The following is a 25,060-nucleotide window of genomic DNA, read 5'->3' on the forward strand; positions in this document are numbered from 1 at the left end:
TGTTTTTGGGACAGGTCTGTCTCACCCTTGATTCATTAGATTATTTAACATGTGAGGATTCAAGCTTTCAGAAGGGGTTGAATGGTCTGGAAAATGAGCTAAAGATGATAAGAGGTTGAAGGAAACGAGTCTATTCACTTATACAGATGTTGAATAAAGTTATTGTACATAAACGGCACGGCGGAACTATTTCCCGCCCTCTGCTCCTGGTATCAAACTCCTTTCCAGACTGACCTGGAACTTCCGTCTCCCTTTCGGCACAAATCGACCGAGTCCGTCGTTATCCATGTCATAATATATTTGCCATTGCCGCGTTGAGGGGTCTTCAACAGCTGTAAAAGCCTCGCTGTCATCAAAAGTTATACCCTCCTCATCTTCTGTCCAATCCCATGGCCCAACATGATGCTCTATGCTTGCTGATTTGTTACCATATTTTAACTCCATCGTGTCTTTGTCCACATATATCCAGTTCAACAACGGAGGATCATCCCGAACTTGGCTAACAAGGCCGATGGGAACAGGAACTCTCTGAAGAGACGCTGTCAGTCCGAAATCCGCCTGAAAAAGGGTCCGAAATCGCCTCGGGTCGCTTACTTCGTTGTCTGGGTATTCAATATAGAACGCTTCGGCGACATATCCTTCCTTGCACGGATTCAGAGCTTCATGCGGGCCTATCCACACGCGGTCATCTCTCAAAACAAGCCTTTTCTCGTGGATTTCACGTGTCCGAGAGCTCTGGGCTTCACAATAGACATCGATGTAGAATTTTTGCATGCGTTTTGCATCTTTCTCGCGCTCCTTGTGCTTCTTCTGCCCATGGATGGCTTGAGCGACACCCGTCACGGTAGGAATAGAGGTGAGGATGAGAAGGCCGATGACCATCTTGGAGCGAGTCGCGCGGCTTCAGATGGACAATGAGAGGCTTCTGCAAGTCTATAATGTCGACTGTCAGATATTCAATGGTGTCACTGTAAGACAAGAGTAGGGAGAGAGCTGACTGAATGTTGGCATTGCGTGTCGACGGCGGGGATGTGCAAATGCGTCAAACATGCCGCGCCAATTCCTTCCATCGTATTTCGACGAGCCAGCCCCAAGTTTCCGGAGATGATATGCGGCGCCTTGTCAGACATGATGTCCATAATCCAGTCCATTCCTTCTCGCCGAACTGACCGGTCTATGACTAGGCTGAACTACCTCTTCAAACCGCAGGACTGTTGCGAGGACACGGTCTCTGCGTCACTGAACAAAAACCTTGGTTCTTTCAGCGTCTAGATGCAGGATGACCGGGAAACGTATATGTCATTCCTTAGCAGACAAATCCCCGGTCTCCTCGGTCAAGATTGCGGCTCCCACTTTTGAGCAGCATCATAGCGGCTTCGGTGTCCAATTTTCCAGGCCCAGAATCTCCTGGCGCTTTTCTATCACTAACGATCATGTCTTCGACTGGGTTCAGACAGCCTATGAACTTGAGATTCGTCATGTCGACAGCGGCGAGGGCGAGCTATACCATGTCGACAGTGTACACTCGGTTCTCGTCCCATGGCCTGCCCGGTGCAGTTCCCTGAAATCGAGAGAGCAAAGAAAGGTCCGAGTTCGCTGTTATGGTACTTGTCGACAAGGTGAAGGAATAACCTCGTATGAGGCAAAGGACGTTTCGAATTGGTCAGAGTGGAGCATAGTTGAAGCAGCTTTACTCAGCAGCCATGACTGGTTAGCCAGCATGATTACACTGAAGGATCCAATCTTGCCCAATGATGATGGATCGGCTCGTCCATTGACCTTTCGAAAACGGTTCTTCTTACCCCCTGATAGGAAGATCAGGATGGCTCGACTATACGCCACCAGCCACGGAGTTTATCGTGCTAGTCTCAACAATAAGCCAGTCGGAGACGAATGTATGGCCCCTGGCTGGCAAAGCTACAAGAAGCGTCTGCACTATCAAGTGCATGATATTGGACGCCTGCTGGAACCTGGCGCAGAGAACACTCTTCTGGTCGATGTGGGACCTGGGTGGTTCGCATCTGCTTTGTCCTGGGTTTGCCGGAGGTTTGTCTATGGCATCGAGCTTGGTGTCCTCGCACAATTAGAAGTGCAGTTCGATGGAACTGACGAGCCAATCGTAGTCTGCACAGATTCGTCCTGGTCAGCCACAACCTCGGCCATTCTGAGGAGCGAGATCTACAACGGAGAGGTCTATGATCAGCAACGAGCAATAAAGATTAACGGGGAAAACGCGCAGTTGTCTCAAAACGTATGGTTTGAAACCAGAGTCTCAAGTACAGCTGTCGCACCCATGACCTCACCAAATGGACCGCCAGTGCGAGTTACGGAACGCCTTCAACCGAGATCAATCTCGAAATCTGCATCTGGGAAGACCATCATAGATTTCGGACAAAATATTGCAGGTCGGGTGTGCGTTAAGCACCTCCTCAAACCAGCGGGGCACGAAGTTACTTTCCGTCACGCGGAAGTAATGGAAGATGGCGAGCTGGAGACACGACCGTTGCGAACAGCAGAGGCGAAAGATACTGTGGTATGCGCCGGAACAATTCTGTCGGACTGGCACCCCAGCTTCACTTTCCATGGTTTTCGCTACGTCGAAGTGACGGGATGGTCTGACGAGGACTCGGAGATGCCTCTAACCAAAGACAGCCTCGTTGCAGAAGTAATGCATTCCGACATGCGAAGGACAGGTTGGTTCTCCTGCTCTAACGATGAGGTAAATCAGCTTCATAAGAACACAGTGTGGAGTATGAGAGGCAACTTTCTCAGCATACCGACTGAATGTCCTTCCAGAGATGAGAGACTGGGATGGACAGGTGACTTGAACCTCTTTGCACCTACGGCTACCTTTCTATACGATACAGGCGGAATACTGGGGGACTGGCTGCAAGACTTATATGCCGATCAAATGGACGAACATAAGGATTGGGAGAAAGGCATGGTACCGCTCTACGTACCAAATTGCTTAATGGGAGCTGGTCCTGGAGATGACGGGTGGCACCACATGCCGAATGGCGTTTGGGGGGACGCCGCAGTCATGATACCGTTTCAGCTCTACATGACTACAAGAGACATCAACATCCTATCACGCCAATATGACAGCATGACACAGTATCTCGAAAAGGGTGTCCGACGCGGTCATGATGGTCTCTGGGATCCCTATCAATGGCAGTTCGGTGACTGGCTAGACCCCTCGGCACCGCCAAATAATTCGGGAAGAAGTCGGACAGATGGCACTTTTGTCGCAGATTGTTTCCTGATTGAGTCAACACGGCGAATGGCCGTAATCGCCAAAGAACTCCACAAGCCAGAGGACTTTGCTCACTTCAATGCCGTTTACCTCCAGTTACTGACGGCGTTTCGAATGAAATATGTGACGCCTGCGGGCCTTTTAACCCCTGATACACCCACGGCTCATGCGCTCGCCATTGTCTTCGACCTCTTGCCATTCTCTGAGACGTCTGGTGTTTCCTCAAGAGAGCATGTATCAGCTTTACGCATCTCCCGCGCCCTCCGTTTTGACGACTTCAGCATCTCGACTGGCTTCGTCGGCTCTGCCTTTTTACTCCCCAGCCTCACTAAGACCCATCAGGACACCCTTGCATACCAGATGCTTCTATCGCCATCGCTCCCGTCTTTCCTTTACCCGGTACGCATGGGTGCCACAACGATTTGGGAGCGTTGGAATAGTCGAAAGCCTGATGGACATGTCAATGAAGCCAGTATGACAAGTTTCAACCATCACGCGCTTGGCGCTGTCACAAGTTGGCTGCACGAGTGCGTTGGAGGGATCAAAGCTGCCGAACCGGGCTGGAAAACTGTGTTGATTGAGCCATGTGTCAATAGAATGGTCTCTCGCGCGGAAGTCATATACGAGTCTGTTTATGGACGCGTAGAATGTCGGTGGGCATTAGACAATGACACTTTAAGCATCGACATCGCGATACCCCCAAATTCTTACGCATGTATCATTTTGCCAGATGAGCGCGGTCGACGATCCCAGGGATTGAAACAGAATGATCACTGGGTGGGCTCAGGACGGTATCATTTCAAAAGCGAGTATAAGCGAGCAGATGAGCCTGTCGAAGCGATCCTTCCGCCTTGGGGCAGGTCGGGTTTCTGACGTCCGATGGCTTCTCAAAGGTCAGCATGAGTCCTGTTACCTCCCTCTCATCGACACTACCAACTCGTCAAATGCAACGGACACATTCAGGAAGAACTTAGCACGAGCTCGATGCTGAAGCCTCTTGGATTACTATCCCAACTAGTGCACTTGCACGTCCCAGTCAGCATAACTAGAAATTTCCAGGTACACCAAGTGGAAACAATAGAACCGCATCGATAGGTAGAGCAAGTTGTTGCGCATTTCCGGCAATATAACAAAGATCCCTAGCGGCTATTAGTCGGGATCGGAAAAATTAATAATCCGCGATCTTGGCATCAAATTCAAATTCGTAGGTCGTTGTTGGGGAAAGCTTTTCGATCAGTGTAACAACCTTTAGCAGCCACCACAAAAGACGTTGCTCGGCGTCCTGCAACACCTTATACTGCATACCGCAGAAACGATCGGCTGCCTCATCAGGTTCGGCCAATGCTATGGATGCTCTCAAACTGCTCTCCCGGTCGACCGGCCTAAAATCAAAAATTTCGAGAACGGCGCCACAAAATATCCCCAGTGCATCAGGACAAGCCCCTGTTCAGGGTGTTTCAGAGCCCAGTGTTAATCGGAAGCGGAAAAGAGACTCGGACGCGCCCGAAGGCGATGATAACCAATCAACCAATTCTAGCCAGCTATCCGAGTCAGAAATCCGTCGGCTTCATAAGAAGCACAAAATCAAGATTGTGGATTTAAACCGGTTTCGAGCCACCAGCAAATCGTCCGAATCAAGAAAGACGCAAAAAGAACAATCGCGGATCTTTCCTCAGCCACTCACTTCATTCGAACAACTGCGTGTAAATTACGAATTGAACGCCGCTCTGGCGCGAAATATATCGGACCAGGCGTATTTTGAGCCTACGGAAGTTCAGATCGCAACTCTACCCTTGCTACTTAGGATTTCGAAAGAGGGACAAAGAACCGAGCCCAATCTTTTGACCATCGCGCCAACGGGGAGTGGAAAGACCCTCGCTTTCCTTATCCCACTGATAGAGAAGGTTTCAAGGGCTCGTCGACACCTCGGGGCCGTAGGCGAAAGACACGTTCGTGCTATTATTCTGGCTCCCACTAAAGAATTGGTCTCCCAAATTGTCAATGAGGGGAGGAAGCTGACAACGAATACGGGTGTGACTCTCTCAGCAGTAAAGAAAGGCATGAGACTTTTTGATGGATCGACTCATTCGAATGCGGAGGAGTCTGGAGATGATGCAGAGGCTAATGGAAGTGAAGATGAAAAGGTGTCGTCCAAAAGCTCAGTCATCGTCAAGGCCGACATCTTAGTCTCGACGCCACTCAGTCTGGTACATCTTCTTTGTCCGTCTTGGGAAGAGGATGAAGACTCACCTCCGCACCCTCTGCCGAATGTTGAAAGTCTAATATTTGACGAGGCAGATGTCCTTCTTGATCCGCTCTTCCGATCTCAGACGCTTGCCGTTTGGTCCGCATGCACGTCGCTTTCCCTGAGGGTAAGCATGTGGTCAGCAACCTTCGGATCAAATGTCGAGGAGCTTGCGGTGCAGACCATTTCAGACCGCCAAAAGCAACTCGAAGTCCCTCGAGGCCAACGCCCGCCACTAATCCGAACGATTATTGGCTTGAAAGATACGAGCTTACCAACCATTTCGCATCGACTAGTCTACACCGCAACAGAGTCAGGGAAGCTTCTAGGTATGCGGCAGTTACTTCATCCATCACGGCCAACATCGACGGCGAAACGCCAAGATGAGAACACGCCGCCGCCTCGACCACCCTTTCTGGTATTCACCCAGACGATAGCTCGGGCCCAAGCATTGTACAGCGAACTTCAATATGACATTCCTGCCCAGGCTGGTGGTTCATCGCGATTGGCAGTGCTTCATTCTTCTCTCTCCCAGCACGCGCGGTCGTCCATCATGCAGAATTTCCGACAAGGAAAAGTATGGGTCTTGATTACTACGGACGTTCTGTCTCGTGGTGTCGACTTCCGCGGAGTGAACGTGGTTGTGAACTATGATATCCCGACCACTGTTGCCGGATACGTTCATCGAGCAGGGAGGACAGGAAGAGGCGGGAGACAAGGGGGTGTCTGTGTCAGCTTCTACACCAAAGAGGATATCGCATACGTCAAAGGGATCGCAAACGTGATTGCGGCGAGTGAGAAAACGCATAGAACCTCGGCAAATACCACTAAAAGCTCTGATGGCACACAAAGCAAGGAAATAGGTTCATCCGCGACATCGGAGATGATCCAACCCTGGTTACTCCATGCTCTTCCGAGCGTCTCAAAATCAGCAAGAAAGGCCCTCAAATTACATGGCGTGGAGTCCCGTCGAGCTATTCATGCAGACGATGACGAAAAAACCAAACGAATGAAACGAAAGGCAAGGATTGGGACGCAGAGTGGTTACGAGAGAAGAGAAACCAACCGTAAGCGCGGCGCTCTTGAAGGAAGTCTACGAGCAAAGACGAAGGCGCTCCGTCAGAAGGAAAAAGAAGATTGGGAAGGCTTTGAATGAAGCTGCCCAATGGAAGGTGCCAAGGAAATGAAATGAACACAGAGATTTGTTCGGAGCAGCTTCCCGCTCCAGAAGAATTGACTCGAGGTGACTGAAGGCGGGACGGTCCGGTGGCCAGAGTCCAAGCTTGTCGATGTCCTCGACACAAAGCATCCCGGAGGTCTTTCTTCAATTTCCAGCATTCACTCCCGACGGATCTTGATGAAGGGCTCTGTATTTTCATAGCCAATTCCGAAAGAACCAAAGGACATTGATGGCGACAAGGAGCGACGAGACAATCGGATAGCATATTTGGCAATCACAAAGGGATTCTCGAGGGACATTTCAGGCCTTGCAGTACACAATCACGCTATGTGTTTATTGCTACCAAAAAACAGCTGATGTTCTTCACGTCAAGGGTCTAAAACAATCTACTCGTAGGCGTGGTCGAGACTTCAATTCAGCAACTATACTTTGTTAGGAGCTAGCTTCGAGTGGCTTCGAGTTTGTGGCTTCGTGGTGGCCCTTCTGGAACTGGCCTTTGGCCGACATCAAAAGCCGATATCGCGACCTCGTCACACCTGCTGACATTGGCAGTGGACACGGGAACAGACGCCAAATCGTTCTTCCACGCGGTATCGAAGATTCGAGCTGCAGGTAAAAAATCTCCTGTCACCTTGCCGAAGTCTCTCGATCTCACACCACGCAAATCATATCTCCCAGATGCTTGGCAACAGCAGCTACATAGTATTGGGGTCATTTTGCGTTTTGTCACGCTGCGATGCTCCGAGCGCAATCCTCTCACCAGATCTCTCCTGCGTTCAAACGATACCGGACTTCAAAATGGCAGAGGATTTCCATCTCGGGGAAACATCCGCCATGACTTCAAACTCAGCACAAAGCTTGGCTTTGAAACTCACGTTGAAGACGGTAGCAACACGAGATTTGCTGTGTTGTCTTTCGGATGTTTCTTCCGGATACCGGGCTGCTCAGCATTGATTAATCCTTGAGGTAAGGGCTGGTGCTTCCGCAGCTATCCCCGACGCAAGAAACGATACTCCGTGTCAACTCCGACACTTTGCATCAATCATCTTGGATTGCCTACCTCCGGAACCACCGAGGAGACCGTACCACTCCCTTGATCTGCTACACCTTGGTATCATTGGTGATTTTGCGGAGTAGTCGCGGAGCAGAGACATCGAAGTCCACCGTCGACAGCTGTCCGAGAACACTCGAGCATCTTCTCCGTATCTTCTCCGTGACGTCTGCGAATTCCAAAGGCTGCTGTGCGTGAGGGCCGAACCACGAGCTTGCGCCTGTCAGTTGCTTCGCGATGCTTCTCATTATTGCTCTCCGCCACGCGTCTCGGGCGGGAGACGCGTAACCACAACTCTCATCCGGAGATTCTCTGGAGTTCATCGGAGGCCTCGATGTTCCCTTTCCCGCACCTTGCCTGTCTGCTCTCTCGGAGACTGACGGTGTGCGTGGGAGACCTGTAATCAAATGTTGAAGCCGTTCAGGTGGACCAACTACCTCAACCCGCAGAGCCGTCCAAATTGTGCAGCTCCGGCAACCTTGCGATGTGCAAAATACAGGAGGAAAGAAAAGAAGGGATTGGAATGTCGCGGAGAATGTTCCCAGAATGCCCAGAAAAAAGGGCCATTCCTTCACATCTCGTAGAGACTCATATTGCATACACATCTCGTATACTTGTAATCATACTTGGTACTCAGCCCTTGGCTACGTTGTTCTTCCTCCCCGTCGTGTAGGAGAGCGACACAGTCCTCCTGTTCTATGCCATTCCTACAACAACGAGGTTGCTCAAGCACATTCAAGACCCGTCTAAGTCAACGCTCTAACAAACCTAACTGACTGACTGACCACTTGGTTTCCCTCGAATCTTTCAAGTTTTCTCCTCTTCGCTTGGGGGAATCAATCAAGACATTCATCGACAAGCGCACATTGGCACAGTACCCAGGTATGAATGCAGCCGTGCGCTTCCTGTCTTGTTCACACACGATACTGGGTTGCCAAAACAGTTGCGTCCTGAAGGAACGAACGTCCTTTCGGTAGAGGCGATCGATCGCGCACGCAACCGGGGGAGTCAGGGAGCAGAGATGGGCTGGAAAGACACCGCGTCTGAAGGTGTCTTTGTCTTGGCGGTGGAGTGACACACATTGCATTTCATCGCAACCCATCATGCATGGCTCCTCAATATGTCCGAGCAACCCGAGCGACGAGAAGAAGGCCGTGTCTTCACGGAGCATCTAATGTTTTCTCAGTCCTTCGCAAGACCGGCGGAGCAAGTACGGAGAGACGAAGGAGCAGAAGCAAGAACAGAGGTGAGCTCGCGAAATCTGCCCAAGGTCTCGTTGAGGACAACGAAACCATGCACAAAAACCAAAATAGGAGTCGCATCTCGTGTCTCGTGACTCGCGACTCAGGGGCGCGAAATTTGTTGTCGCTTCTGCTGGCGCTGTGGTGTTATGCGAGAATATTTTGGTTTTTGCCTTTTTCCAAGGGCAGCAATGGTATTTTATCGTGGGTCCAACAGGTGATCTGATGATGTGCTTCGTCAGATCTGCAGGCACCATACCTGGATCTGGCGAGCCTGGATCTTCTACTGGTATCGGCGGCCATCTGCCGCTCTGGACTTGCTCATCCTGCTTGTTCACCGCGCTAGCTCTAACTAGCAGACACCCACCAGCCATGCAGCGGGCCACACAGCTAACTAATGGAGATACTTACCAAGTACCAGTAGATTTAAAGGCATCCCATCTAACTACTTGTACGTTGAGCAGTGTCGCGGGAAGGGCTTTCCGTGGATCGAATCTACTGTAGATAGGCCTAATCGGCGTCGCACCACTTTGTCAGGGGCATCGGCATCAGCTTACAAACGCACATTGCCTCCCCAAAATCTCGAGATGTCACAGAATCGAAGGACGCTTCCGACAATTTATCGAACTTCGAGCGAAGTACGGAGTGGGTGGGCTGTTGTGTCAAGCTGTACCAGTCGTCTGTTCGGGGAGGGAAAAGAATCAGAGTGATCGCTGCTCGCAGCTCGCACGGGTTGTGGAGGTCACGCTGTGCCAATGCAAAAAGTATCATTGCAAGCAGGCATGTTCGGTGTCGAAACGTCCGGTCAACAGTCCAACTCGGGGCGGCGTGTAAGATGCTTCGCCAAGTTCATATGGATTTGCTGTGACAGATCCGTCCCGCCAGATGTATTGCTTGAGTCGGCACGGCATTGAACGAGTCGGTCTTCGCACGGACAGAACGTTGACTCCGCGATTCATCTCTCAAGTCTTTGAGCTGCTCCATCTTGACCGAGTCATTGTCTCCGGTCTATGTCCTTGATTGTGTTCCGAAGTGGAGATGATTCAGGAAATTCATCGCCCACAATACACGGAGCGCAGTGGTTCGGAGCTGGGAGCTGCTTGTTCGGGCGACGTGCGTGAAGGTGTGCTCTGTGTGCTTTCACATTCGAGTTTTGTCCGTTTCAATTCCATTCACCGCACTCTGTCGTCCCCTGAAAAGGTCCTGGAGCTTTGAAGACACATTCGGAGCGATGCCGCGGGGATCTACTTGGACGAACTGGAGAGAACGGCGTTGCAGACCTGTGTACTCTGTACTTCATTTCGTGATCGATCTGCGGCCCAACGACTTAATGTCTTGGATAGATGATCTCGCTTCCTTCAGCATGCCGATGAAGTCGGAGAGGCGAATAAGCGTGCTGGTGCTGGCGTCGCAGGAGGGTCCATGTCGTTGAGGCATGATCGTGACAAGGCATCGCTTTCCACCTGTCTAGCCATGGGACTGGGACTGGAATGCAAACGCTATCGCGCATGGGTATGTGTTTACCAATGAAGACGGAAATGGCGAGACACGACCGCCGTCCAGTGGAGATGAAGGCCTCACTGCATATGAACGGGGAAAGGTGCGTGTCCATCTTCATAAACACCAGGACTACACACCGGCTTTGGTCGGATACATCACATCCCTCGGATGCCCTCGAGCATCAACAATGAAGAGCTATCCGGTTCACTTGTCAGATGTTTATCGTGTTCGTCCAGCATCGAATGCCGACTCCATGTAAGGACCTCTCTGGACCTCACCGAGAATTTTCTTGAGCTCAGCAACAAGACAGCACTCAGAATCCGTCCATCCAACCGTCCATGGGTTGTAAGGGCTTTTTCCATTTCAGCGTTGAGCGGTGTCGATTCTACCTATCCTTCTATTAACCCGAATTCCACTAGGTAGATTCTCTCTTCCTGTCTGGCACGCGTGCCCCGGTAGTTACGAGTCTGTACGGAGCACAAGCATGAGGAGCGAGAAATGTTTCCTAGAATTAGACTATCCCGTCTTTTTTCCTCCTTTTCTTCCCTCTCTTTCTTTCTGTCTCCTCCTGCTCGACACATGGACCGTTTTGCATACATAAACGCAGCGGTGTGGGAAGAAGAAAGAAACAAACAAACCGAAAAAAAAGGGCCAAAGGAAAGGCAAAAAAGAAATTTTTAGTGGAGATATCGGGGATGGAATTTCTTCTGGCTGCCAATCTTACCTACTTAACTAACCGATCCACACAACCCACTAACCACCTACCCGACTTGTCAGGGAAGCTTTACTACCAAGTACAACGAAGTATGCACGGAGTTCGGTGTGAGTACTTGTATTAAGGGATTAGCTAAGGCTCACTATCTTAGGCCTTCCATGTGCCCCTACCCAGGAGTTACATACATTAGTATGTACGTACGTACACACATGCACACGAGAAAAAGCAACTTTCTACGAAGTAGATCCGCTGTGTCTCGGGTCGCCGCTTGCGGCTTGCGAGAGGGCTTGTTTTCTAGGTCGACTAACTACTTGTTAGTACTCGGTACCTTGTAACTATTAGACCTTCGCGTTTCGCATTCGCACTTGCATTGGCGGCTTTCATCCCCCCCTTTTTTTTCTCTCTCTTTTGCTCACTTTACTTTCTTTTGTTTCCTCTTTGCCCTGGGCCTCCATTGTCTCTGCATAAGGCTGGGCCCACCTGCCTGTCTGCCTGTCCATCCACCTACCTATGTACCTACGTCCGAGTACTTCAGCTTACCCACTACGAAACACCCAAACTACCAAGTTCCGGCTCCCCGGCGAGCCACTTGTACACATGAGTAGGGCATTGATGGGGGCCTGGATGGTAGACTCCGAGTGGATTCCAACTAACTACTCAAAACCTCGTGGTGCTGGTATCTTAGCCATCTTTGTGGCTTCGCCGGTACCCGTACTCTGCGGAGTAAGTGTCCGTAGTAGGCGCGTACTGGATGGAAGTTCAAGATGAAGCGCTCCCCAACCCCGCAAAATCACCATTTCACCCAACCCAGGTAGCCCTCCATGCCTGAGTCTCCATCCTCGTCGTGGATTGCCTGACTGCGTACACGTTCGTACATTAAGGGCCTCTTGATGCACCTCATGCCCTACACACATATTAATACACATATGAGTCGCACACTTTGAAACTCAGGAACTTCTGGCTTGCATATTCTTGCGCAAGCAAGTGCAGGTACCCCGTAAGGTACTCAGAGTCATCAGGTCCTCCGTCCAAGAACATCATGGAGCTATCGTAGGTGAAAAGATTTTTCCAGTTATGCGAGATCGGGACCGATGCCATGGAAAGGCCCACCGCGCCCACGGCCCTATCCCCGTACCGATTGACAGCCGTATCCATGCCGAGGCTCGACGGTGAGCCGGCTGCGATGTACCTCGCTGTAAAGCAGGTACCTCGCCGCCGGTAACAAGAAGTTTTATCCGTACGACGACAACTCGGGGGGGAAAGGAAGGGCTGATGGTCAGGGATCCGGCGATGCAGATTCGCTTTCTTTCGCGGAGCACAAGGAAGGTGTTTTTGCCTACCTCATCTTGTGCTATGTATCTACTTTGTAGGTACTTAAACGAAGGTATATGGACTGCGTATGTATCACAAGGACGGTGTTCGTATGTCTCAGCCTTTTGAACGACGCCTCGTGTCTTTTCAGCTCAGTCTTTTCAACAGGTCCAGCTATCTCGCTATTCAGTTCTGTTTGCCCACGGTTTGCATTCCTTGCACTCGAGTAATTGTATGTACTGTACCCTGCAGAACCACGACATATTATGGCCAAGTACGGAGTACTCAGTCCGTAGAAGCCTCTCATCTTCCACCGTGGAGAGTTGAGGCGCCTTCCACTATCGCCGCCACCACTATCACCAAAGTCGGACCCCGAACCGGATATCGCCGCAGAGGAAGCCCCCAAAACCCAACAAGGAAACTGACAGCTAAACCATCCATCACGCCACAGACACTCCCCAATATTTCTCGGACGTTCTGTGATAATGGAAGATGCCATGCTATCCCATGCAGTGCAGCATCACACTATCTGTTACAAACTGTGTCCGAAGAATCATGGAAGGGCAAATCCATAATTGCCCCTCTCTGCGGCGGAAGAAAGTCGATGGCCTGCTTTGGCTTGCTTGCCCTTGCCCGTCCGTTGGTATTTTCGTAATTTAACAAGTAGAATCCAGACGCCGCTGTGTCTGGACCTATAGTTGTACGTGTATTTAGTACTTCGTATTGCGGATAGAGTAGGGCTCCCATTGACTTGCCCCGTCCTCCCTTGCCCCGTCATGCCTGGTGACCCTGGCGAATGACCCTGGATTGGCCCATGAGCTTCGAACAAAAAAAAAAAAAAAAAAAAAAAAACGAGGCTTGGCCATCACCCAGGTCGTGCGTGCGTTGAGCGCCTAGATTCTCGTTGGTTGGTCCTCCCTGCTTCTCCTTCAGGGCCATTTTCCGTGGCTTCGTTCACGAGTTGTTGCACCCCAAAACAGGCACGGAATAGGAGAAGCAGAAACATGTGCTTGCTTCTTCCAATCTTGTCTTCGATTGAAGCTCCGGCTTAGCTCTTTAATATTGGCATCACGCCATCTCGTCGTCTCCGACACATCTAGATTCCTTGGTCGGGCCAATCTCAACTGGTCCTTTTCCTCATCCTGGGTGACTTCCTGACCGCAGCCACTGATCCACTCCGTTCCTTTTCTATCCGTCCCGAGCTCGTCACATTCCCGCCCTGTCCTAGTCCAGAAATGCTGCATGAGGAATCGCTCCTTCCCTTGGAAGAATTGTATGCCTTCAGGATCGCCGTCTCGAGTGGTAGTGAAGAAGGATGGCACTCTTCGATGAGCATGGCCAGGTCGGGTGTCCGGGTCGCTAAGCATTGTAGCCGTACCAAAGCTTGTCGCTGACGCCGACGCATTGTGTATGATGATAATGCTTGTGCTTCGAGAGATAGAGAGGGACGGGGTGATGATGTAGCCACCATGGTGTCCAACATTGAAAGATCCCACAGTGTCGGATCGATTTCATTGGAGTCGTATGATAAGTCGGATACTGTTGTAGCGGGAGTATCTGGCCCTTCGCAATATCCTTCATCGTCAAGCGTCGTTGTGTCGGAAGGAGAAGCCATGTCACTCGGCGGTGGTGAGGGCGAGCGCATCTCTGTGTCGGTTAACGCTTGAGACTGTAGCTGTGCTGTCAATGCAGTAATGGAGGGATGCCGAGGTGTAGATCTGTATGCGTCAAAACGAGAATCTCGACGGGCCGCAGGCGCTTGTGAGGAGTGTGGCGAGGAGCACCGTGATGTGAAAGGAGAGATCTCTGTTGAGGTACATTCTTCAATATTGAATGTCAGGGAGTTCGGGTGCGGGGACGATCCGAAGGAGAAGTTCTCGTTGAACATCTTGGCTGATATTCGCCAGCGGCGCGGGTGGGATATTGTTCACCGAGACGAGACTGGGGAGAAAACGAGAAGGAAGATGTTCGAGATTCGATCGCGAGCGAGGAGATGAAGCTGGTTGTAAGGTGGGTTGGTGATAATAGTAAGACTTTAACCGCGGAATGGGGTGGGTTTCGCCGGTCGGCGGGTTCAGGTCACTCGTCCCAATAAACTCTGTTCCAGAAGAAGCCGTAGAGCGGGATCGAATGTACAGAAAGCGAACCGTGGGGTAGTTTTTAAATGTCGAGCATGAGCTCCCAAGCCCTTGCCCTTTCCCATCTGAGGTCTTTAGCGCAGTGCCACTGAGTGAGACTGAAGTATCACCCGCCGCCGCGAAGCCGGATTGAGGGGAGAAGTCATTTGCAAATCGGATACGGGCTCTGGAGCTGGGGTAGCGACAGGGTGGATCAGGGTGGTGGATGAGCAAAGAGAAAATCCAAGGACTATCCTGGGTGGATTCGTTCGCTAAAACTCGTGGGTGCCATCGTGTGTTGAGCGAAAGAAAGAGCGAAGATTCGACCCAACGCTACCATCATGTTGCGTGCCTCGTCCGTGCTTCTCCCGCTTAATCGAAGGGGCGATCGGATGGCGCGTTTCCGTGTGCGGCAACTCTTAGACGTTGGCGTGCTCTGGAGGGGCCCGCCCCAAGCCAGAAGAGGCGACGGTAGTCTTGCCGTGTTGCCTGGCTTAGGTAGTCCTTCACAATGCCCATGGCCCACTGGGTGGCCCGCATGGCCCTTGTCGATTTTCCCTTTGCCGAAGCTACCGCTAGAAAGCGCCCAGACAGCCTAGAAAGGCCCAGCTGGGTGTCGGGATGCCACAAAGAGGTGCTTTTGCTCAAAGACTCCGCACGCGAAGATCTTTCCACCCTGCCAGTTGCGACGTTGTGCCGTCATCGTTCAATTCTCGGCCGTTCTACTGATCAACTGGCGATCATTTCTCTTGTTTCATTTCCTTTTCTTTATGGCTCTTGAGCACAGGTCTTTTTACTGGGCGTTGCATGATCCGGCAGATCACAGGTCGATGATCAGAAGCAAGAACCAGGATTATGGCAAAGAATGCTCCGTGCTGTGGAGGTCGTGGGTGGCAACAAAGAGTTGGAGCTATTATTGTTTTATCGTAAATTGCCACCCCATTGCAACTGTGCATTGCCGATGCTGAAGGCAATCTTATCGTGCCGCAAAACCCTACGTAGAAACGCGGCGCCTCCTCGGCATGGACAAAAAGAGCAGTCCTCTGGAAGGATTCTCAGTGCTGCGTTGCTTCCGCTACCATATCAATGGCATCTGGTAATCCACGAGGAAGCAGATCCACGTGATGGAGTTTGCCGTGTACATTGGACTACAATACATCCGTTTGTCCAGGCCCTGCGGGCCCCATTTGACGTGCATATTGAATGGCGTTTCCCGAGCCAGAGATGCACTTAACTCGGCCATTTGCTGTGGATCTGTACGGGAAAGGTGTCCGTTGATGTATTCTCTTGTCGAGTAGAGTAGGGGTGAAACGTTGCAGATCTCGAAACAGGTGTCATCAAGCGGAGATTTGCCTAAAAGGAAGAAATCCGAATAGAGCTCCTGCAGGTCGCTCATAAATTCGTCCAACACCTCATCCACGGTACTGCTGGTGGTCGACGTGTGGGATGCATTCGATCTTGCGATCTGCTTGATCTTGGGCGTCGACCTGGGTGTGTTCCTGATTGATGATCGTCTGCTCCTTTCCTCATTCGCCAGATTCAGCCAAATATCCTCCGACGTCTCGTTGTTGGGTGGTCTAACCTTCTCTCGATCATCGGGTAACATGCAGCCGCCAAGAAGATCTTCGGCCGAGAGTTTGTAGCTGCGGCCAGTCCAACTCAGGTCTTTCCTCTCTTGCAACGGTGTCTGTACTTCACTTTCTATCGTGGATGTGTCAAGTTCGTGATCGAGCTCAGGAAGTGTCGCTGTGTCATTGATGAACTGGGTGACGTCGATTAGGCAGGCTAGCATGAATCGACTGCGACCACTGCTGGGAATGATGAGGGGTGTGAACAACACGAGGTGGGTGACTGGGTCGCCTGCAGCATCTTGACCCGTCACAATATCCATGGAAGCACCCTCACATTCACAATTGTTGAGGAAGAAGTGTTCGCCGACCTCAAAAATGTAGCGAAGTTCTTTGGACGTTGCAACAACAGGGAGTCCAGCCACGGCGGTGTCAAGAATGCAAAATGATTTGAAATGCTCAACCAATCTGAGGCCAGATGGATCGTCAGTCTCCTTTCCGGAGTCGGGCACGGATACAGAACTTGCTGTCGGTGACTGCAGCCACGAGACATGTTTGGTTCGAGCTTTGCCCGCTGGCGGCTGGGGATTCCTGAATGACGGCGGCCCCGCCTTGATTTGGCCAAGTACTTCACGCGACTCCTGAATGCGCAAAGTGGAGGCGCTGGAAATGGTGGAAAGTGTAGAGAAGCTGGCCATGCTTGCTTGCCGACTTGCAACCGACAGCAAGGAGGGCGACATGGCATCGTGGACTGCACGTTGGGGACCAGTCGAGGGGTGAAGGTAAGATTGGTTGAGATTGAATTGACTGAGACTCGTGGCGGGGAGTAGTGACTGACGCCCGGGCGATTTGGCCGGTGATACGTGCGTGGTTGATTGGAATCGATTGGGGATGGCGCGCGAGATGGTGTATTCCTCAAGACTGGATCGACTCCCGGGCAATTCGACAAAGGAGGAAAATGTGGTCGTCGACGGGGCAAATGAGCTAGATGATTCTGCTCTACGCAATATGCCAGACCCTAGGGAGAGTGTGCCAGCCTGAGGATCTGGTGATTTTCGTAGGGCTCGAAGAAACACGTCTTTGAGACCTTGCCTGAGTGATCGTCGTGGCGGATTGGGCGGCGGAGGTCGAGGGGGTTGAGACGAGGTTGGTCGGTGTTTGGCAGCCATGATGTGAACTCGTCGTTGGCTCTGATGTTGATGTTGTCGTTGCCCGGCGTTTCGGAAATTCTGTTTTTGCGGATTGTGACTGGGTTGACTTTAAAGATCCAGGCAAAGTGAGATGAGGCGAATATGAAAAGAACTCAATGTCAACAGAACCGGCAAGATCAACAGCTGTGACTTAGCACACAAAGACAAGCAGTTAGCCGTTCACCACCCAACGACAACTCGCATGCTGGCAGAAGCGACAGGCAGAAAGGGACAAAGAAGCGACCACCCAGGCATGAAACCAGAACGCCAACCAACAAACCTCTCAGATACTGCCGCAGATGGAGAATGGCTTTTGTGACAATCCTCCTCTACATGGTGAGCATGGGTTTGAGAAGTGGTCTACAAAGAATTGTCCGGACAGGAGAGGAAGAACGGCATTCTGCAAGTTCACGATGGACGAACTTGTGCGATCTGCTGCAGGGGCTCGGGGGCTCAAGGCACGTTGGTTTCCGGGGAACTCGGCTGCGACGACTTAGGGCCTAAACAGCTTGTTTCAGGTTTAGTACGCGACCCAAAATATCGGTATTGATTTGGTAGGGAGGCGGGGCCATCGGGATGAGACGAGGGACGTGTATCGAACAAGAGCTTTGGTTATTCAATATGGAGAAATGAGCAGAGTTGTTCTAGATGGATGTTCAGAACGTGTGGCTGTGAGGCTGTGAGGCTGTGAGGCTGTGAGGCTGTGAGGCTCACGGACAGGAGGGCACCAGGATTGACAAGGCGGACGTTTGAGATGGACGCTCCGTGATTGGCTCGACGGGGACAGTGCCAAGGGTGATAGAACAGTCCAGTGCCAGCTACACATAGGGAGCGACCTCATCAATTGAATACGATACGACCAACAAGATATTCGATATTTTCTATCTCTGTGTTGACATACGAGGTACATATTCAGAGACGTGCATGCAAAAATCGAAGGACGGAAGTAGGTTTTTCCGAAAAGGTCCTGGGCTAAGGTCCAGACCAATCACAAGCTCGCAGAGTCCGAGATTTTCCGGCCCATTGGATTTGGACGTTTGAAGCTTTTGGCCTCTGAGCAGCTTTGGCCCTTTTTTCACTCGGTCCAGTTTGACCACCGCAACTCAACACAATCATCCACTGCTTGAAAGGGTGCGCTGCCCTCCTCACCATCCCTTCTCTTCACCCATCACGCTCCATCAGGAGCTCCAGCAGCCATGTCGGCAGCTCCCACCTCCCGCGCCCTTCTCCGGCAGTCCAGATTCCTCCTGCGCCGAAACAATTTCAGACAAGCTTCCACCACCTCAGAGGCCGTCTCAAAGGCGCAAGAAAGCTCAAAGCAAGTCGTCTCGAAAGCGTCAGAAGGCTTGAGCCGTGTGACGAGCTCTGCCGGCTCCGCAATTTCTAAAGTCGGCTCTTCCGCCTACGGGGCCCTGAGCAAAGTTGGTGGAAGAACGGGAAGAGTTATTTCTTTTGTCGAATGTATGCTGCGAAGCGAAGCCTTCTCCAGAAAAATTTATGACACGTGTTGACTTGAATGCAGCATTAATACCGCCTACCATCTACTACTCTCGCGTTGGATGGGAGCTTGCAAGGATCGTCTTCAAGAATCAGCAAATGGCGCCTCCGTAAGTCTGGCCTGAGAAATAGTTATTTGTCGGCCACCTCTAATGACTTCCCCAGCTCTGTGGCCCAATTTCAGTCCTATTTCCAACCATTGATTAATGTCTTCCGGAATCCTGCATCCATCTCATCAAGCGCAAGCTCTGCATTCAAAGCCGTCAACCCGGACGCCGTCTTGGGCACCATTCGCAACGCAAACCGCAGTCAGCTAACCACTGTCGGGATCATCTTCGCTCAGGTAGTGGGTTTCTTCACGGTCGGTGAGATGATAGGAAGAATGAAGATAGTCGGGTACCACGGCGAACCGCATCATGAACATTAAGAGAAAGCCCCCAAAAGGATCGACTGCCAAACATTTGTTTGATGGCTGCGCCTTGTAATCTTAGGAGTTTATTACACGAAAAGACAGGTCAATACATATCCTCGGGTCGATACTGTGCTGAGACTTGGTTTTGGTCGGCCAGGAAGCATTTTATGCTGCTCTTGCCCTGATAGTCTTTTGCGGTGGCTGTTTCAATTGTACAACGAGTTTCTTGAAAGAGGCTCGTTCTTCCATTCAGATGCTCACTTCTTGACAGACTTACATGGCCGAAAAGCTCTTGAAATCATACAGTCACGCTAGCAACAACGTGATGCCTCTCCATCCGAGGTCTTTTGGTCTAGTCCCTGGATACCACGCACCGACACAAAGTCGCCGACGTCGCCTTGAATCGAGCCAACTGCTCATCATCTCGATCCTGCCTTTGTCCGCCCATCCTTGCCTGTCAGCACCAAATCATTTGCGCAGCTTTCAGAATAGACCTTACGAGTCTGCCGCCTGCACATTCCTAGGGGGAAATCTCACAGATAGATTCAGGTCTAGCTCGTCATTAAAAGGGCAAAAGCACCAGTGACAGCATTAAATGCACAGCTCGATATGCACTGTCGCCGCCTTTCGTCGTCCGTTCCCTTGCATTGTGTCGTATACGATATTGCTGTCACCATGTTGATGCCGCCTCGGGACGATCCGCACGCCCTTTTAATCTGGCCAATGTTGCTCGGCTGCAATGGCCAGAATCGTCTAGAGGACAATTTGGTGCTTTCTCATGCTTAATCATTGCTGCTTTGCTGAACTGCCGAGACTCGGCCTATGAAAGAACAGACAGCATTTTTGACATGACGCGAGCCTTCACACATGCTGGACCTCACACCTCAGACCTCAGACTTAGACTTGCAACAGAGACCTCGAGGCCAAACCTGAGACCTATTCGAGACTGGAATCGGCCGCCATCAAATAGCCGCGACATCTTGATATCCCGTCCAACCAAAGCATGCCGGAAAGCGTAACAACATGTACCATGCGGTTTCTCTTTCATGGCTAGCACATTCAGGATGCTCTCAGATCACTCCTGCCGTACCTCTCTAGTCTACCAAGCCCCAAACACAACTGAAAGATATCAGATACAAGGTTCTTGTCGTGGCTGGTCGCCGGCGACGTTGGTGCACTCCTGTTCCTTCCGCTGGACGAGAAAAAAGTACAAGAGAAGCCTCTACCACGGTCCACGACTAGAGAAAGCGGCGACAAGAGCCCCCAGGAAAGTATTCACTTCTCAGGACGGCAAAGTTATGAAGACCTTCCCTAAAGAGTTCGGCGGTGAATCGACACCCAGTGACAATTTGTCACTTGTCCTGCTTCACCCAAAGATTACTCGGCACAACTTTGTCTGGTTTGAAACGACTGCGATCGTCTCCGGTTCATTCGTTATGCTCTGTAAGAGCTCAGGACAGGTGGGCCATCCTATCATTAAATGAGTTCGATCCATTGGTCTTTAACACTGCACCGCCGAGCCAGGTCCCGCGAACACTTACCTGATACACCAACCCAAGAGGTTTGAGAACCCCTTGGGTTTCGATCTACGCTAGGCTAGTCAAAAACTCGCTTCAACAGTTTCGACCGTACAGCAACATGTCCTTGCCTGTGCAGGGTCTGCGAGGTTGGCTCGCGGATCTTATCAACAAAAGCGAGGCTCGCTTCGACAAGTCTCATCTAGAGCACATTTGTGGGCAGCTCGCCTCACTGGAGTTCTGGTAAGATAAAGGCACGCATCTGTCTATTTGTGCTTATCGTCTCAGCCTTGGGGCCAAGGACGATACCGTGTCTAGAGCACGCTATCGCGACCAACGGCATGTTGTCCAAGTCAACATCAAGATCCACCAATCGCACAGAATCTGATATCGCCCTGCAGATTGAAAAGATGCATCCGAACGAGAAAGGTAGGTCAGCTGCCTTCAGGAACTGTGGAAGGAGACACATTTCCCGCTGCTAGGTCGCCATGGCTCGACGGCTGGCGATCCAATAACCAGTCAATCTCAAGCTGCAATATTTGCTCAGATACCTTCACATGCTGTGCACGGCATCTTTGAGCCGGTGGATGGTGGTGCATCAAAAGGACGTCGGGCCCATCCGATGTTGAAGGGCAAAGCTCTCCCCTGCATTACGAATAATTTCGAGCCACGATAGGCCTGCAGCTCTCATGGACTATTCTCACATATGCTGTCGGACTATCGGGGCTTGGAAACGGCTAATGGTATGCCACAAGCAGCCTCCGTCGTCTTCATCGAGGTGGCAGGGAAGGAAGGTGTAGCAGGAGATACCCGATTACGGTCTGGTGTGGCCAATCAGTGAGGTTGGTTTTCTTGATAAGACGGATTTTCTATTTTTCAATCCACTTGTCACTCTCCCGCGCGCCTTTCCGATGTTTCCACCACACTTGTCGCTCAAACGGGATGATCTGCCTTCCACTCCACTGTATGTCTCCATTCCGTCCATGTCTTGCTTATCAGTGTTTCCAGTTAGGCAACGCGCTTCCTATCGAGGGTCCGCAATTGGCGTCAGAATGCAGGTCAACTCTACCAACACTCCACGCCATGCCAATTCCCCAGCTTCTCGCGTGGTCGCACAGAGGATCGAAGATACCATGGTTCTCGTCCTTCATGCCGTTATCGGGCCTGCAAGGGGAGAAAAAATTTTCAGCTCCAGCCATCGCGTGCTCTGGTACAGTGGAGGAGATGAGGTTCTCTCCACGACCCCAGACTTTCTTTTGCCTCAATCCCTCGTTCTATCAACGGTAAGCCGTGGAGTATATAGAGTGAAGAGCCCGCCATCGGGCCACAGTACTCAGGGTCCGTCTCCGTCGCCGCCCTTGCCTCGAAGTCTAGCACCTAGTGTCACAAAGCAAGTGACTTATAGTCAAGATGTCAGATACAGCAGGAGCCGCTATTGTTCCACTTTCTAAGGGGTTCGGATATGGCATTATCCTGGGCCTCGGGTTCGCCTTCGCGCTCGGTATGATTGGGACGACATGGGCGCTCAAGAGATATCACGGAGAAGTCAGTAGAACCCGACTTCAGATTTGTTCCACGACTGAATCTTTCAGGTCCAAACCTCCGAAGAATTCTCGACGGCAGGGAGAACCGTCAAATCCGGTCTCGTTGCTGCGGCTGTCGTATCTAGCTGGACATGGGCTGCTACCTTGCTTCAGTCTTCGGGTGTGGCTTACTCGTATGGCGTCTCTGGGCCGTTCTGGTACGCCTCGGGAGCCACTGTGCAGATCCTGCTCTTCGCAACTTTGGCCATCGAGTAAGTGTCGTCCTATTTCACAGACACAGGACTTACTGACATTCGTGCAAGATTAAAGAGGCGTGCACCCAATGCCCATACGTTTCTAGAAGTGATCAAGGCGAGATATGGTGTTGTGACACATATTGTCTTCCTGATATTCGGTCTCATGACGAACATCCTTGTGACAGCTATGCTTTTGACTGGCGGTAGCGCGGTGGCCAGCTCTCTTTGTGGAGTTCCCACCGCTGCTGCCTGCTTCCTTCTCCCTGTGGGTGTCGTCTTGTATACGATGTTCGGCGGAATCAAGGCGACTTTTCTCACGGACTATGTGCATACGGTTATTATCCTGGTTATTATCTTTGTCTTCGCGTTCAGCGCCTACGCCACGAATGAAGTTGCAGGCTCTCCAGGCAAGGTTTGGGAACTACTTGTTGACGCCGCGAACCGACATCCCGTGTCAGGCAACAAGGACGGTAGCTATCTGACGATGCGAAGTCAAGAAGGAGCCATCTTTTTCGTGATCAATATCGTCGGAAATTTCGGTACGGTGTCCGGGGCCTGTCCTGCAAGCTTTTGCTAATTCACTCAGGGACTGTCTTCTTGGACAACGGGTATTACAACAAAGCCATCGCCGCCTCTCCAGTCGACGCATTGCCCGGATATGTCATGGGCGGTCTCTCGTGGTTCGCTATCCCCTGGCTTTGTGCTACGACGATGGGTCTTGCGGCTCTGGCCCTGGAAAACAACCCGGTCTTCCCAACCTACCCGAACCGCATGTCCCACGCCGATGTTAGTGCAGGCTTGGTCCTCCCCTACGCTGCCGTTGCCCTTCTGGGGAAAGGGGGAGCCGCCGCAACCCTTCTCCTGGTTTTCATGGCCGTGACCTCAGCCTCGTCTGCAGAACTGATTGCGGTTTCATCGATTTGGACATACGATATCTACCAGACATACATCAACCCCAAGGCCTCGGGGAAGTTCTTGATCCGAATGTCCCATGCCGCCTGCGTTGTTTACGCTATTTGTCTGGCTGCCTTTTCGACTGGATTGTTCTACGCTGGGGTTAGCATGGGCTACCTCTACCTCCTCATGGTAAGCTTTCGCCAAACTGTTATATGTGATAAAATGCCCACTTATCCGCTTGAAGGGTTGTATCATCAGTAGTGCAGTCATCCCAGCAACACTGGCCTTAATGTGGAAAGACCAAAATTGGCAAGCCGCTGCCGGCGCTCCGGTGTTGGGCTTCGCCTGCGCCTTGATCGCATGGCTCGTCACCGCCAAAAGGGAATGCGGCGTCCTTAACGTCGACTGCACGGGCTCCAACAATCCCATGTTGGCAGGTAACGTGACCGCGCTGCTCAGCCCACTCGTCTTCGTGCCTATTCTCACCTTCGCATTCGGTCGCCAGAACTACAACTGGGAATCCATGAAGGCGATCCGCAAGGGCGATGATTCAGAGATCATTCGTCGCGCTAGCGTGGACACGGAGATCCAACGCGAGATTGCCGCGAGAACAGCCGAGCAGGAAGCCGCCGAGCAGACCAAGTTGAACAAAGCGGCCATCATCTCGAGGAGTTTGACCGGGTTCATGACCATTGCGTTGCTGGTGCTGTGGCCCATGCCCATGTATGGGACTGGTTACATCTTTTCCAAGAAATTCTTTACCGGTGAGTTTCCCCATTGCATACACACGCGAAGATGTCCCCTCTCCCAGGCCTAACTCTCTCACCACCCCAATCCCGCCTGCTACTCTGCTACTCTGCTAACTCGCTTTCTCGAACGACTACAGGCTGGGTCGTGGTCGGCATCCTTTGGCTCTTCTGCAGCACCTTCTGCGTGGGGCTGTTCCCTCTCTGGCAGGGGCGCCAGACCATGGTGCACACGGTCAAATCCATCGTTCTGGACGTCACGGGCAAGAGGGGCCCCGCTCTTCACGGACGCCCTGCCGAGGTGGTCGAGGGCGCGGTCAGCGAGGAGTCGAGTGGCCAGCAGACGCCGGATGGTGGAGAGAAGGTCGTTGTCAAGGGCGAGTGAGAGAGAGTGCGCGGGGTCCCTCCATCCAGCCCATCTGTGCATCTGTCCAGAGATTGTGGGGGGCTATCTATCAAAGTGGGCGTGTAGCTGGATAGATAGAGTTCACTCGTTTTCATTTTTCGCTACAAAGATACCCACCGGCATGAGGCTGGGCCAGATTTGTGAGAGCGCCATGAAAGATGGAGGAGAAAGAAAGAGAGACAGAGACGAAGAGACTCGGCTCCATACAACAAGAACGCTCGGAGACAGATCGATCTGGTCAAAGCAAAGTCACTCACTTTTGTCCAAGATTCCATTTTCTCATTCTGTGCTTATAGTGATACAGCTTCTTTTTTTTCTTCGTTGTCATCATCGTTATCGTCGTCTTCAGTCAATCAGCCATGCCCCTACTTCTTGCTGTGCCGATTGAAATACCCTGCTCGCGTACTGGTTTCCCGTCCCATACCATCCCCGTA

General features: G+C 51.6%; 7 protein-coding genes across 7 annotated transcripts; 4 read left to right on the plus strand and 3 right to left on the minus strand.

The window, feature by feature from the left end:
• Window positions 1-186: 186 nt before the first annotated feature.
• Window positions 187-882, minus strand: Z519_09476 (uncharacterized protein; the record flags this gene model as incomplete). Its single annotated transcript, XM_016767198.1, has 2 exons — window positions 187-528; window positions 595-882. The coding sequence occupies 2 exons, from the start codon at window positions 880-882 to the stop codon at window positions 187-189; spliced, it is 630 nt and encodes a 209-aa protein (XP_016616714.1).
• An 838-nt stretch (window positions 883-1,720) lies between these two features.
• Z519_09477 (uncharacterized protein) lies at window positions 1,721-4,126 on the plus strand (the record flags this gene model as incomplete). Its single annotated transcript, XM_016767199.1, has 1 exon — window positions 1,721-4,126. One exon carries the CDS (start codon window positions 1,721-1,723, stop codon window positions 4,124-4,126), a length of 2,406 nt encoding a protein of 801 aa, XP_016616715.1.
• A 473-nt stretch (window positions 4,127-4,599) lies between these two features.
• Z519_09478 (uncharacterized protein) lies at window positions 4,600-6,654 on the plus strand (the record flags this gene model as incomplete). The annotated part of the gene is made up of 1 exon (XM_016767200.1): window positions 4,600-6,654. One exon carries the CDS (start codon window positions 4,600-4,602, stop codon window positions 6,652-6,654), a length of 2,055 nt encoding a protein of 684 aa, XP_016616716.1.
• Window positions 6,655-13,616: 6,962 nt separating this feature from the next.
• On the minus strand, window positions 13,617-14,384 carry Z519_09479 (uncharacterized protein; the record flags this gene model as incomplete). Its single annotated transcript, XM_016767201.1, has 1 exon — window positions 13,617-14,384. One exon carries the CDS (start codon window positions 14,382-14,384, stop codon window positions 13,617-13,619), a length of 768 nt encoding a protein of 255 aa, XP_016616717.1.
• A 1,304-nt stretch (window positions 14,385-15,688) lies between these two features.
• On the minus strand, window positions 15,689-17,350 carry Z519_09480 (uncharacterized protein; the record flags this gene model as incomplete). Its single annotated transcript, XM_016767202.1, has 1 exon — window positions 15,689-17,350. The coding sequence occupies one exon, from the start codon at window positions 17,348-17,350 to the stop codon at window positions 15,689-15,691; it is 1,662 nt and encodes a 553-aa protein (XP_016616718.1).
• A 1,217-nt stretch (window positions 17,351-18,567) lies between these two features.
• On the plus strand, window positions 18,568-19,295 carry Z519_09481 (uncharacterized protein; the record flags this gene model as incomplete). The annotated part of the gene is made up of 3 exons (XM_016767203.1): window positions 18,568-18,832; window positions 18,894-18,978; window positions 19,034-19,295. 3 exons carry the CDS (start codon window positions 18,568-18,570, stop codon window positions 19,293-19,295), a joined length of 612 nt encoding a protein of 203 aa, XP_016616719.1.
• Window positions 19,296-22,207: 2,912 nt separating this feature from the next.
• On the plus strand, window positions 22,208-24,605 carry Z519_09482 (uncharacterized protein; the record flags this gene model as incomplete). The annotated part of the gene is made up of 6 exons (XM_016767204.1): window positions 22,208-22,342; window positions 22,390-22,592; window positions 22,644-23,116; window positions 23,164-23,663; window positions 23,719-24,238; window positions 24,361-24,605. 6 exons carry the CDS (start codon window positions 22,208-22,210, stop codon window positions 24,603-24,605), a joined length of 2,076 nt encoding a protein of 691 aa, XP_016616720.1.
• Between the last annotated feature and the right edge of the window lie 455 nt (window positions 24,606-25,060).

The sequence above is a fragment of the Cladophialophora bantiana genome, assembly GCF_000835475.1.
Source record: "Cladophialophora bantiana CBS 173.52 unplaced genomic scaffold supercont1.15, whole genome shotgun sequence".
NCBI classification, from domain to species: Eukaryota; Fungi; Ascomycota; class Eurotiomycetes; order Chaetothyriales; family Herpotrichiellaceae; genus Cladophialophora; species Cladophialophora bantiana.